Raw genomic sequence first — 13,276 nt, 5'->3', positions numbered from 1 at the left:
TCAGTGATGTGTACACCGAGGAACTTTAAGCTTGTCACCATCTCCTCTGCGGTCCCATCGATGTAGATGGGAGTGTGCTCCTTCTGCTGCCTGAAGTCCACGATCAGCGCCTTCATTTTGTTGACTTTGAGGAAGAGGTTATTTTCAGCCAGGGCCCTCACTTTCTCCTCCCTGTAGGCTGTCTCTTGTTGGTAATCAGGCCTAGTACAGTTGTATTGTCTGCAAACTTGATGATTGGGCTGAGCATGCACCCTTGTGGAGCCCCTTTGTTTGAGGATCAGCCTAGTGGAGGTGTTGTTTCATGCCTTCACCACCTAGGGGTGGCCCGTCAGGAAGTCCAGGACCCAGTTGCACAGGGCGAGGTTCAGACCCTGGCCCCAAGCTTAATAATGAGCTTGGAGGGTACTATGGTGTTGAAGGCTGAGCTGTAGTCAATGAACAGCATTCTTACATAGCTATTCCTCTTGTCCATATGGGATAGGGCAGCGTTCAGTGCGATGGCGATTGCATCGTCTGTGGATCTATTGGGATGGTATGGAAATTGAAGTGGGTCTAGGGCCAGGTTCTCCAACTAGCGGCACCCGGGCTGAATTTGGCTGTTGGTGGTTTTATTTGACCCCCCCCAAGTATTCTGAGCAACAACAAAAAAAATACTTTGTTGAACTTTCATTGTTGGACATAAGACTAGAAAAACACCAGGAAATCAGCTCAGTGATTTTTAATTTAAGAAATCTGTTTCCAAGTATTCCCACGCATAATAGAGAGACACATGATCGTATACAAATGTAAGCAAGGCTTAAAATGATTCTATTTTAGTCAAACATTATATATATTTGGGCTTCTTGTGGTCAATTTGCAGTCTACAAATGATTTGACCATCCACTCCAGAAAAAAACATCCTGAATCTAGTTGATAATCCCTGGTCTTGGGTGTCAGGTAAGGTGGAGGTGATATGATCCTTAACTAGCATTAAACAGCATATAAACACTCTAAATAGGTTAGGAGCCAGACAGGGAGCCTAAGAAGGAACGAAAATGAATTATTATTAGCCTACAAAGAAATATATTGTGAAGCATTTGCGTGTGTGACACACTAGGCTGGTATGGAGTCAGGGACATTAAGCGCTCAGCATTTAAACAGCATTTCATTGTATTAAATCATTATAGGCCATAAATTGCGCAGGCTTTGACTTACTTAGAATTAAATACAAATGAAACAAAAAATGCCTTATTAGGCTCAATCTACACTGCCTTTGAATTCATTTTTTGAAACATGAGTTTGGACAGAGTCTGTGGCCTCAGGCTCATGCGATGGCGCCTGGAGAGCATACCAGCAGCTGATAATATTATCGCTAGGCTTGCCAGGCTGGGGATGGATGCAGAGTTTCTTCTGTGGGTAGGCCAAAACGTTTTTAGGCAAAATAACCCAGTCATAACGGAATGCTCCTTGAATGTTGGAATATGCCAGGCCTATTAGGCCAAAATCAAATATGGCCTATTTGTATAGATAGTAGAACAAAAATGAATGAAACTTTTAAGCAATCTTATTTTTAGTTTATAAATACTTTGCTACAATGACACTTAATTAGCTACCCACCTTGTTCCTTTCTTTTATCATGTGCACTTAGTAAATAGCCTTCCATATCACGCTTTCGGGATATGTCTTTTCAGATTCCACAATGATTATTTAGTTGTGGACCCTACATCACCGCACTCCCTTTCTTGCTCTCGGTCCTCATCTTTGTAAGTCACCTTGATTTTGCATTGGAGGGCTGGGAGCCAGAGGATGACCCAGAGTGAGTTGTTGTTGGACAATTTTCATTGCTAAAGAACCCTAAATTGGTTCTTTGTGTCCTTTATTTCTATGTGTGTAACGTGAACGGAAGAATGCTGCCAGAAACATGTAACTAGTAATGTTGTGCAGTGTTGCCAACTTAGCGACTTTGTCGCTATATTTAGCGAGTATTCAGACCCCTCTAGCGACACATTTTCAAAAAATCGACTAGTGACAATTATAGCGACTTTTTCTGGTGTTATTGGAGACTCTGACGTGAAAGCACGTATGTTCTTACTCTTCTCAATGAGCAGCAGGTGCTACCGTGGGCCCCAACCCCGTCCCAAAGCACTCACAGGCGGCCCAGTCCTCGCACAGCAGTCCCTCCCAGCTGCAGTCAGAGCAGGAGATGTTCACCCCTCCGCATCCAGACTGCAAATGAATCGCGCATGCGGGAAGCCGCCGCTGGCTGATCCCGCCCGATGTAAATGTAAAATGTTCTTTCTCTAAAATAAATCACTGCATTTGACTCACACAGCCTCAGTCACTTACTCACCTTGTCCACTGTGTGTGTGCCTCTCTGTGACATAAGCTAAACATCTAGCTGGCTAGCTCATCATGTCTCAGTCTAAACTGTATACTCAAAGTTACAGAAAGGAGTGGGAATCAAACCCTGAATTCAAAGGCTGGTTGAAGCTGTTTATTGGAGATGATACATGGGCATACTACCTGTATTGTAAGGCTGATTTCTACACCAAACTTAGTGATGTAAAAAAACACATGACAACTCAAAAACAACACATGACAACTCAAAAACATGCTCAAAAGGCAAAGCCTTATAACAGTTCCACCCAAAACAGGCTGCCATTTATGGTTAAAAAAATTACTCTGCAAAAAAGGCCGAGGCCACCATGGCATTAGCTATCGCTGAACACTGTTCCATGCTGGCATGTGATCACATTGGAAAGCATGTAGGGCTGCTTTCTCAGACTCCGCTGCTGCTACCCACTTAAATGCACAGGACAAAGTGCACAGAAATGATTAATGGTGTTCTAGCACCATACTTCCTGAAAAAGTTGGTCACAGATGTGGGTGACCAGCGTTTCAGCCTCCTCCTCGATGAGTCCACGGATGTGTTTTTAAGTACCTGGGGGTTGTGATAAGGTACTTTAGTGACACCAAGCAGACAATTGTATTAACAATTCTGGGGCTTGTTGAGTTGGAGGGAGGAGATGCCAAATCTATAGCCTGTGCTGTTGTGGCTTTCCTCGAAGTGTTGTCTTAAAAAAGAGAAACTCCTGGGTATAGGGAGTGACAATGCCTCTGTTATGACGGGGATTAACAATGGGGTCCATAAAGTGCTGAAGGAGGAGTATGGCCTCAGAACTGGTTCTTATTCGCTGTGTGTGCCACTCTCTGCAGCTTGCTGTAAGTCATGCTTCCAATGACACCATCCCCTGTTGTGTGGAGTACTTGGTAGAGAGACTTATAACTGGTTTTCAGTGTCTCCAAAGCGCAGGGAGGCCTACAAGGCTATATATGAGACGATCAACTGTGGGGAGAAACCTTTACAGATAACCAAGGTGTGTGCCACACGTTGGCTCTCCATTGAACCCGCGGTTTCATGCATTTTGGACCAGTGGGAGGAGCTTAGGCTGCATTTCGCAGTCACTAAGTCCAGTGAACATTTTACATTTTACATTTTAGTCATTTAGCAGACGCTCTTATCCAGAGCGACTTACAGTAGTGAATGCATACATTTCATACAATTTCATACATTTTTTTGCTGGCCCCCCGTGGGAATCGAACCAGCAGTGAACACTGCTACATGGCTGAGGTTTTATACTCCATGTACAGTGATCCTTAAAACATATTGTATCTTACTTTTTTGAAGTCAGTGCTGGGTGAGGTACAGTTGGCCATCAAGGCTTTTGAGGGAGAGCAAGTAGATCCTCTTAAGCTACTTGACAGCTTGGCTAGCCTGATCAAGTCTGTGAGCAGCAGGGTGCTGAATCCACTGGCAAATGTTGATGTCATCAAAGGGCCAATAGCTGGATACATCAGTCCCAAACCGTACCTTGGTTACCCTTTTGAGTCAAAGGCAGCTGAGCTCCACCTGGCGCCTGAGGATGAAAACAATGACCGAAAGGGGTGTGTAGCCTTCACCATCTCCCTCACTAATGAGTTGAGGGTGAGACTGCCGGACAACATCGAAGCATTACAGTACATGTCAGTTTTCAATGTGGAGGAAACTCTAAAGCACAATAAGAGCCCTGGAGAAATAGAAAAATAGCCAAGGTCCTTGGCTACTTCCCTGCAGAGATAGACAAGATTGTCCAGCAATGGCGTGCCATCCATCTTAGTAAATGGAATGAGACAAACACACTGGGCTTCTGGAGTGAGATTTGGAAGTTCAGGGATGCAGCTGATATCAACCCGTTTCAAGAACTTGCCATGGCTGCTGTTTCCGGTGTTGTCCTTGCCACACTCGAATGCTGAAGTCGAGAGTATTCAGCCAGATGAGCGTGGTAAAAAGCAAACTTAGAAATCGCATGTCCTTGCAGACCCTTAACTCCATCCTGTACATTCGATATGGACTGAAGCTGTCTGGTGAGGCTTGCTATGAGCACCAGCTGCCTGATAATGTTTTGCAGCTTTTTGGCACATCAGCTGCCAAACCAAACCAAATTAAGAAAACTAAACAAAAAAATGTAATTAAAAACTAAGTGACTCAAACTAACTTTTGGGTCACTTCTGCTGGTCCCAAGCCCGGATAAAGGAGGTTTGGAATTGTGACATAAAAAAAAACAAGAATCAACAGAAGAAAGTTAATTTGTAGTTCTAAACATATTTAGGGTGTTTTTTACTAACTTTTTGTCTCTCCCACGACGTTATTCCTCTCTCCTACAGCGCCATCACAATTACATGCACATGGCCAATTATGCAAATTAGGTGATGACGTCATCTAGCGTCTTTTAGAACAGCCAATAGCTACTTTCCTTACTGAGGAGTTGGCAACACTGATGTTGTGCCAAAAGAACTGGGAACTTGGAAATCTCTGACTTTGGTTTGTTGAAGACAACTGGGAACTCTGGGGAGGGGGAAAGCGAGGTCAGACTGGGAAAATCGTTTTGAATGGTCATCCAAGTCGGAAACTCTGCCATCTTTTGCCATGTTCAAACAACTTGGAACTGGGAAATCTCAGACTTCTGACTTAATGGATGTTTCCTGGATACTTTGAATGTTTGAAATCATAGTGTAAGAACACTTTTTTAAAGCCTAAAAGGATAAGATGATCCAACTTTGCTAACCACAGCAGTCAGCTGGGTAGCTGTTTAGCTTTCTAGCAAATTCATTCATTTGTAAGTTATTAATAAGCTAGTTAGCTTCCACATGTTCTTGTCAAACTGTCAACAAATTAGCTAGCAAGCAACAAGATATGCCAAATAAATCTAAAAACCATTTCAGGGCAAATAAATCAGATTTGACCATTCAGACACAAGTCGCATGGCCAGGAATCAGATTTGTATATGACATCAAACCACCTACCAAGGCGGGTTGAAATGTGGCTTGAAATATCTGATTCCATGGGCTTTTTGGCTGTTTAGACTGAAGGAAAAAGAAGAGCTTCAAATCAGATAAGCAAAATTAAAAAATGTAGTCACTTCAAACTGCCAATGTGAACAAGGCTTTAGATCATGTATTTGCAGGTAGAGATACTTTTGGTCATGTAGTGTATGTTGACACCTGCTTGTTGAACATCTCATTCCAAAATCATATCCATTAATATGGTTTTGGTCCCCCCTTTGCTGCAATAACAGCTTCCACTCTTCTGGGAAGGTTTTCTACTAGATGTTGGAACATTTCTGCGGGGACTTGCCTCCATTCAGCCATGAGCATTAGTGAGGTCGGGCACTGATGTTGGGCGATTAGGCCTGGTTCGCAGTCGGCATTCCAATTCAACCCAAAGTTGTTCAATGGGGTTGCGGTCAGGGCTCTGTGCAGGCCAGTCAAGTTCTTCCACACAGATCTCGACAAACCATTTCTGTATGGACCTCGCTTTGTGCACTGGGGGCATTGTCATGCTGAAACAGGAGAGGGCCTTCCCCAAACTGTTGCCACAAAGTTGAAAGCACATAATTGTCTAGAATGTCATTGTATACTGTAGCATTGAGAATTTCCTTCACTGGTAAGGAGCCTAGTCTGAACCATGAAAAACAGCCCCAGAACACTATTTCGCTTCCACCAAACTGTACAGTTGGCACTATGCATTGGGGCAGGTAGCGTTCTCTGGGCATCCGCCAAACCCAGGCTTTCCAAGAACAGGGTTAGCAATGTTTGCTCTAAAGAAACTGCGATATGCACATTGAGCTCATAGAAAAAAAATCTACTAAATGGAATGATGTCGGTCAATTAGTTGTTTAATTAAAAAACGAAAAATAACATTTTCGTTAATCACTCAGCACACAACCAAAAGGCAAATGTTTTCATGAATTTTTACGATTTTGGCTTTGTGGCTGTGGTAACAATTGGAACCCGTTTTGCCTGTTGTACCGATGTTGGCCAGCTAATGGGGCAGGGTTCTGGTCTGGAAGCAGGCTTTTGCCTGCACTTACAGTAGTACTTAGGTACTGCAGTTTAACTGAATCATGACTGAGAAAGACAATTCCCATGACGGCCACATAGAGAAGTCACATTTGAAAATTCCTAATAAGTCACTTTAGTCAACTACTTTGTGGACAAAACGAAGACACTCCTTTGATATAAAGTTGTTTTTAACATGTCAGTTTGTCGCTTTCACAAGGTTGGAGTAATAACATGTTCAACTACTTAACACAGTGTCTCGAATCGGAGTGGAGCTGGAGTGGATCGCGTTTGGCTGGAGCGTGGAGCGGCCTGGTATGTTTGGTCTGTTTCGCAAGCGTTCCCGGAAGTCTCGTGATGTTGCAACATTGGGTTTAGAAACTCTGAATCTATAATAGTTTGACTGCTCTAAATTCTTTTGACCAGCAGGAGCCACTATTGTGTACACTGTGTTGATCAGTGTCTAATTAACCTATTTTCGACACATTTGGCTCGAAGGCCTCAATGCTTCAGGAAGCTTTGTTTCCCCATCACTAGAGCTTGTAACTGAAAAATACTGTCAGCTGCAACTGTGATGAAGCCAGTTAAAACGGTGTAGCTACAATATGTAACTTTTTGGGTGACCTGACCAAATTGCCATAGAAACGTGAGTTATAAATGTAATTCTCATTGAAAGCAAATCTAAGAAGGGGTAGATCTGTTCTATGTGTGCTATTTTCATGCTTCCCGTTCATAAGTTTTGGTTTTACTTTGTTTTGTACTCTAGCTGAAAATACTATATTTTGGGTTGCTGAACAGAAGCCAGCCCCACCAATGTGTCAGAGGAAACAGTCAGCTTGCAGGCGCCCGGCCCGCCACAAGGAGTCACTAGAGCGCGATGAGACAAGGAAATCCCAGCCGGCGAACCCCTCCCTTAACCCAGACGACGCTGGCACAATTATGCGGCGCCTCGTGGGTCTCCTGGTCATGGCCGGCTGTGACATAGCCTGGGATCAAACCCGGGTCTGTAGTGATACTGCGATGCAGTGCCTTAAAACGCTGCGCCACTTGGGTTTTGCTGGTACAATGATTCTCTACACTTTACATTTGCTTGTTTTGTCACATAAACTGAAATTAGGTGAACTATTCAAGTTTTAGCAACCAGGAGATAGCCTAGCGATTTCTGCATATTAGTATATATTTTGAACCGTATTGTAGTTTAGTTTATTGGTGTTTCAGTATTATTACAAGGTCTTAAAAACAGTCATTAAAAACACAAATACTTTTACATTACAATAAAAATAACAAATGTTAGAGCATTGGGCCAGTAACCGAAAGGTCACTGGTTCAAAAATAGGTCTCTACTAGTGCAGAGAATGTTGTTTCTCAACAGCTTGTAACTTGTGCTAGAAAAATCACAATGCAGAAGAACATGCATCAGGTGACGTTGAGGTCAAACGTCTCATATAATGTCCATTTGGAAAGTATTCAGAGCCCTTGACTTGCTCCACATTTTGTTACGTTACAGCCTTATTGTAAAATGTACTAAATCGTTTTTTTCCCTCATCAATGTACACACAATACCCCATAACGGCAAAGCAAAAACAGGTTTAGAATTTTTTGCAAATAATAAAACAAAACTTACATTTACATAAGTATTCAGACCCTTTACTCAGTACTTTGTTGAAGCACCTTTGGCAGCAATTACAGCCTCGAGTCTTCTTGGGAATGACGCTACAAGTTTGACACACCATTCTTCTCTGCAGATCACCTCAAGCTCTGTCAGGTTGGATGGGGAACGTCGCTGCACATCTATTTCCAGGTCTCTCCAGAGATGTTTGATCGGGTTCAAGTCCGGGCTCTGGCTGGGCCACTCAAGTACATTCATCGACTTGTCCCGAAACCACTCCTGCGTTGTCTTGGCTGTGTGCTTAGGGTCGTTGTCCTGTTGGAAGGTGAACCTTCGCCCCAGTCTGAGGTCCTGAGCACTCTGGAGCAGGTTTTTAATTAAGGATCTGTACTTTGCTCCATTACTTTTTCCCTCGATCCTGACCAGTCTCCCAGTCCCTGCCTCTGAAAAACATCCCCACAACATGATGCTGCCACCACCATGCTTCACCGTAGGGATGGTGCCAGGTTTCCTCCAGATATGATACTTGGCATTTAGGCCAAATAATTAAATCTGGGTTTCCTCAGACCAGATAATCTTGTTTCTCAGTGTCTGAGAGTCTTTAGGTGCCTTTTGGAAAACTCCAAGTGGGCTGTCATGTGCCTTTTACTGAGGAGTGGCTTCCATCTGACCACTACCATAAAGGCCTGATTGGTGGAGTGCTGCAGAAATGGTTGTCCTTCTGGAAGGTTCCCCCATCTCCACAGAGAAACTCTGGAGCTCTGTCAGAGTGATCATCGGGTTCTTGGTCACCTCTCTGATTGCTCAGTTTGGACGGGTCGCCAGCTCTAGGAAGAGTCTTGGTGGTTCCAAACTTCTTCCACACTGCAGAATTGTTTGGTACCCTTCCCCAGATCTGTGCCTCAACACAATCCTGTCTCGAAGCTCTACAGACAATTCCTTCGACCTCATGTCTTGGTTTTTGCTCTGGCATGCACAGCCAACTGTGGGACCTTTATATAAACAGGTGTGTGTCCCTTTTCAAATCATGTACATTCAATTTAATTTGCCACAGGTGGACTTCAATCAAGTTGAATAAACATCTCAAGGTTGATCAATGGAAGCTCAATTTCGAGTGTCATAGCAAAGGGTCTGAATATTTATGTAATTATGAGAAAATTGATGAAAAAATTTATGAAAAACCTTGTCATTATGGGGTATTGTGTGTAGATTGATGAGGAAAACAATTTATTTAATACATTTTAGAATAAAGCTGTAAGGTAACAAAATGTGGAAAAAGTCAAGGGGTGTGAATACTTTACGAATGCACTGTAAATACAGGCATATTTTTGAGTTAAATGTATTATCTGAAGATACGTTTGTGTGGACAATTATAATGAGACCACCAGATTTGAAATGTTTTTTATTTTCCACTCACAGAAAAAACACAATGCCATCACTAAATTTGAGGTGGAGGCAAAAAGCAGAAGGGGGGAGATTATCAAGACTGCCATGGATGAGAGGGGAGAGACTGGACCTGTTTGAATACTTCACAAATGTTTTTCGGCTCTCTTTGACGTAATCACTGGTAGCCTATTGTAAATATTGTCTGTCATTATGTTGGTATGTTTTATCAATACATATAATTTTCCCCAATTTGACTATCTCGTGTTCTATTTCTCATATTGTGTTGATTTGTTGGAACTGATTATATAAACTGGGAATGTGAGGATCTACTGTTAAACCTGCTGACAAATTGTAGTGAATGGTGGGGTAGAGAAGCTAACCCGGGTCGCTGGAGTGAAAGGCAAACACCCTACGCATTGTGGATCGCTACAATATTTTGGTGTTTTGCACTAGTTGATGTGCGTAATAGCCATGCGTAAAAGGGAGAGCGAGAGACTTGTGCGCCTGGCTCACATAAAATATAAGGACCCGCCTGCTTGTACTCTGCTGCTGCTTAGAAAAAAATATTGTATCCCTCAGCGTAGTGGTCAAACCTTATCAGTAATGCTTCACGCCTCAACCTCGTAACCTCGTTGTTTAATCTCTATTGGGCGGTGAATTTGCAGGAAATACCGTGAAAGAGCGCCATCCTGAAGATATGGAAATAAAGATTACCAGTGGAGATGATTTTGATTAGCTGTGATAATTTACTTCACTATAATCTGAAGTACTTTCGCCTTTTACTGGCATTTACCCCTCTAGTCAACCACATAAATAGTGCGTACAAATAGGGCATGTTACCAGTCCCTATACCGGTTGGGAGTTGAATCGAAGCACACGTTTTTTTTTTATCTGAGCAAATACTGTAATTTACATCAATCAGACGAGATGAAGCTGTCCTTTAGTTCTCTGGTGATCACCGCTGGCATCTTCGGTATCCTCAGTTTCGCGTTTCTGGCTACGGCGATCGGGAGCGACTACTGGTACATTATTGCGGTGAACAGAACCAACCGGACCGATACAGACGTTTCGGATTCCCATTCCGGACTGTGGCTAACTTATGAAGGTATGCATTTGGATTAAGTAATTTGAAACCAATGCATTTCTTAGATGGATGGCTTTTATAGTATCAGGTAGGATTATTTGTTGTCATTTTTCCAGTAGCAAAACACTGTTTAATTGTCACAATGAAAACGGAATAAAATCCGTGGATAATCCATATGGTCCTCTGAATGTGTTTATCCATCTTTTCAGGTCAGAAGGTGTATTCTTACACATTTAACTCCCCCAACTACTCTGAACCTGAGATGCACATGTTGAGTGAGTTACCTGTCCATTATCACCTTATTAAACAAGACATTATAGAATAAAACATTTACAGCTATTGCTATTTTTAATAGATTCCCTTATTGATGAAGCCTCTATCTGTGTCTCAAGTGTTGGTGATAGAAGTGCTCCTATGGTTGGAATATTGTGTGTTTCCCCAGACATGCACAGTGCGATTGTGGTCCTATTGCCTCTAAGCCTGGTCCTGCTGGTGTTCGGAGGCATCTGTGGATTGATCAGTTCCCTGGCCCGGAGCCCCACACTCCTCACTGGCACCGCCTCCTATCTCATCCTCTGCAGTAAGTGTCCTCCATCATCACTCATCCTTAGGGCCCTAACTCCTAGTCTTAGTGCTAGTCTGTTTGTGCTACCATGCCAACGCCTTGTTACTCATTGTCATGTTTGGCATGACACGAAGTTGACATGATAGCACAAGGAGATCTGGGACAAGGGCAAGGCTACCTGACACCTACATGTCCAAATGCACTCCTATGCAACATACTCCCATCCATAAAGTCTTTAGAACAGGGGTGGGCAATTCCTTGAGGGCCTGATCGGTGTCACAGTTTTGCCCCAGCTAACACACCTAATCACCTAATCATGATCTTCAGTTTAGAATGCAATTTGATTAATCAGCTGTGTTTGCTAGAGATGGAGAAAAAGTGACACCAATCAGGCCCCCGAGGACTGGAGTTGCCCACCCCTGCTTTAGAGCAATGTTTCCCAACTCCAGTACCAAGTAACCCCAACAGCACACATGTTTGATGGAGCCCTGAACAAGCACACCTGATTCAACTTGTCAATTAATCATCAAGCCCTCAATGAGTTGATTTAGGTGAGTTTGTCTCAGGCTACAACAGAAATATGTGCTGTTGGGGTTACTTGGTACTGGAGTTGGGAAACATTGCTTTAGAGCCAGCCCATTCACTTAGAGTTGTGTGCATCTCAATCGTACAAGAGGCATCAAGGTCATTTTAGATAATTGAGATTCACCCCTCTAGTTTCACAGTTGAAGTGAGAGGGTGGTGGTGTGGTTAATTGGAGCACAGATACAGACGCTCTCACACCATCTGGCTCTGCATCACAGAACGACTTGGAAAGGTCTTATTGTCGGTAATGTTATTTACCACAATGTCAGTCTCCACACACACTAAACTATCTCCATGTGGTTGGAGCTAGGCTGATAATAATGGGTTTGATTTGACCACCGAGGAAGGGAGAATATTTTAAGATTGATGTTCTCTCCACTGCCCGCCAGTCCATCTCTCTCCTGTACTTAGTGGAAATGTTGGTTTGCTTGCCTCCCAGATAGTAGATGGATTACCGGTATTAGTATATCTGTTACTGATCTTTGGGGATGGCCAACACTGCAATATCCCTCTGGTTTCAAACACTTTCACTGCCTAATTTCATTTTGATGAAAGGGGACTGCTGAGGAGAGCAATGATTTGGTTATATCCACTGAAATAAGTCATTTGTGTAATAGAGTGAGGGGGGGGGGGGGGGGGGGGGGTGGAGAGAATAGAAGAGGGGAGGTACTGGAGAGCAAAATATGGATGGGAATGACTTAAGCCAGCTTTAGAGGAGGAGAAAGAGGTGGAGGTTATTGGACTTAAGGATGGAGAGAGGTGGGGTTATGGGCTTTACATTTGAGGGAGATGAAGAGATTAGTGTTTGGGATTTAAACAAGAGAAATTAGGGTATGGAGAGATTGTAAATATAAAGGTTTGTAGAGAGAGAACTAGGTTGAGAGAGATGGATGATGATGGACTTACACTGTACACAGATCCCCCATTACAAGGCCATATCACTGGGAAGGAACAGACCACAGATGGCTTGATGGCACCCCTGCCTAGCCTGTTGATTACCAATCCAGTTATGAGGATTACCTTCTCAACTGTACAGTATATCCTTTATTATCTTTATGGAGAGTCACTTGGTGCTAGAGTTGTAACGACCTTCTCTATGGAAAGTGCAAGTACACAGTACTGTATGTCCTCTGAGAAGAACATAAATTAATTGGACAGCACACTGGAAAGTGTTTTCCTTTTCATTGATGGACAACATTACCAGGATTTAGCACCTTATTCTTTAGGGGCCCGATTCTGACTTAGGAAATTACTCTTGCACACGCCTTTCCTACGCACTTCTCAGTAGTTGGTATTCAGACTTCCCTTATGAAGGTGCATAACAAGATTTGCAGGCGTGGTTCCCTTGCGCGCGCTGAATAAATGTAAAACAACTTTTCACTACATGTATCTTAAGCCATCCCCTTAAATATTGTATACATTTTTTATTATGATTTTATCGAAAGACTAGAATACATCGAGAGAACGGGTTCAGAAAAGAGGGATCAATGAAAAAATGCCATCTATGCGTCTCCGTTTCAGCACCAACTGGTAGATACAAAACTACTCTGATCTTGTAGATTAATAAGGTATATTTTAGGGTTAGGAAAGTATCTATGAATCATTAAAAAAAACAGGTTTAGAGAGCCTTTACGCACTACATATCTTGATGAATAAAAAAGTGATTTGATTCATCCTGAAAGTTGTCATA

General features: G+C 42.9%; 1 protein-coding gene across 1 annotated transcript in view; it reads left to right on the top strand.

The window, feature by feature from the left end:
- The first annotated feature begins 8,151 nt into the window (after positions 1 to 8,151).
- Positions 8,152 to 13,276, top strand: part of tmem235b (transmembrane protein 235b) — a 16,867-nt gene continuing 11,742 nt past the window's right edge. Inside the window, exons 1-3 of the mRNA XM_045710413.2 lie at positions 8,152 to 10,457; positions 10,646 to 10,711; positions 10,879 to 11,016. Coding sequence (XP_045566369.2) covers positions 10,280 to 10,457; positions 10,646 to 10,711; positions 10,879 to 11,016 — 382 coding nt within the window. The 5' untranslated portion in view covers positions 8,152 to 10,279. The remainder of the gene's footprint in view (positions 10,458 to 10,645; positions 10,712 to 10,878; positions 11,017 to 13,276) is intronic.

Source organism: Salmo salar, chromosome 28 (assembly GCF_965601325.2).
Source record: "Salmo salar chromosome 28, fSalSal1, whole genome shotgun sequence".
In the NCBI taxonomy this organism is placed as follows: Eukaryota; Metazoa; Chordata; class Actinopteri; order Salmoniformes; family Salmonidae; genus Salmo; species Salmo salar.
The sequence above is the reverse complement of the archived record's forward strand: the minus strand, read 5'-3'. Positions and strand labels throughout refer to the sequence as shown.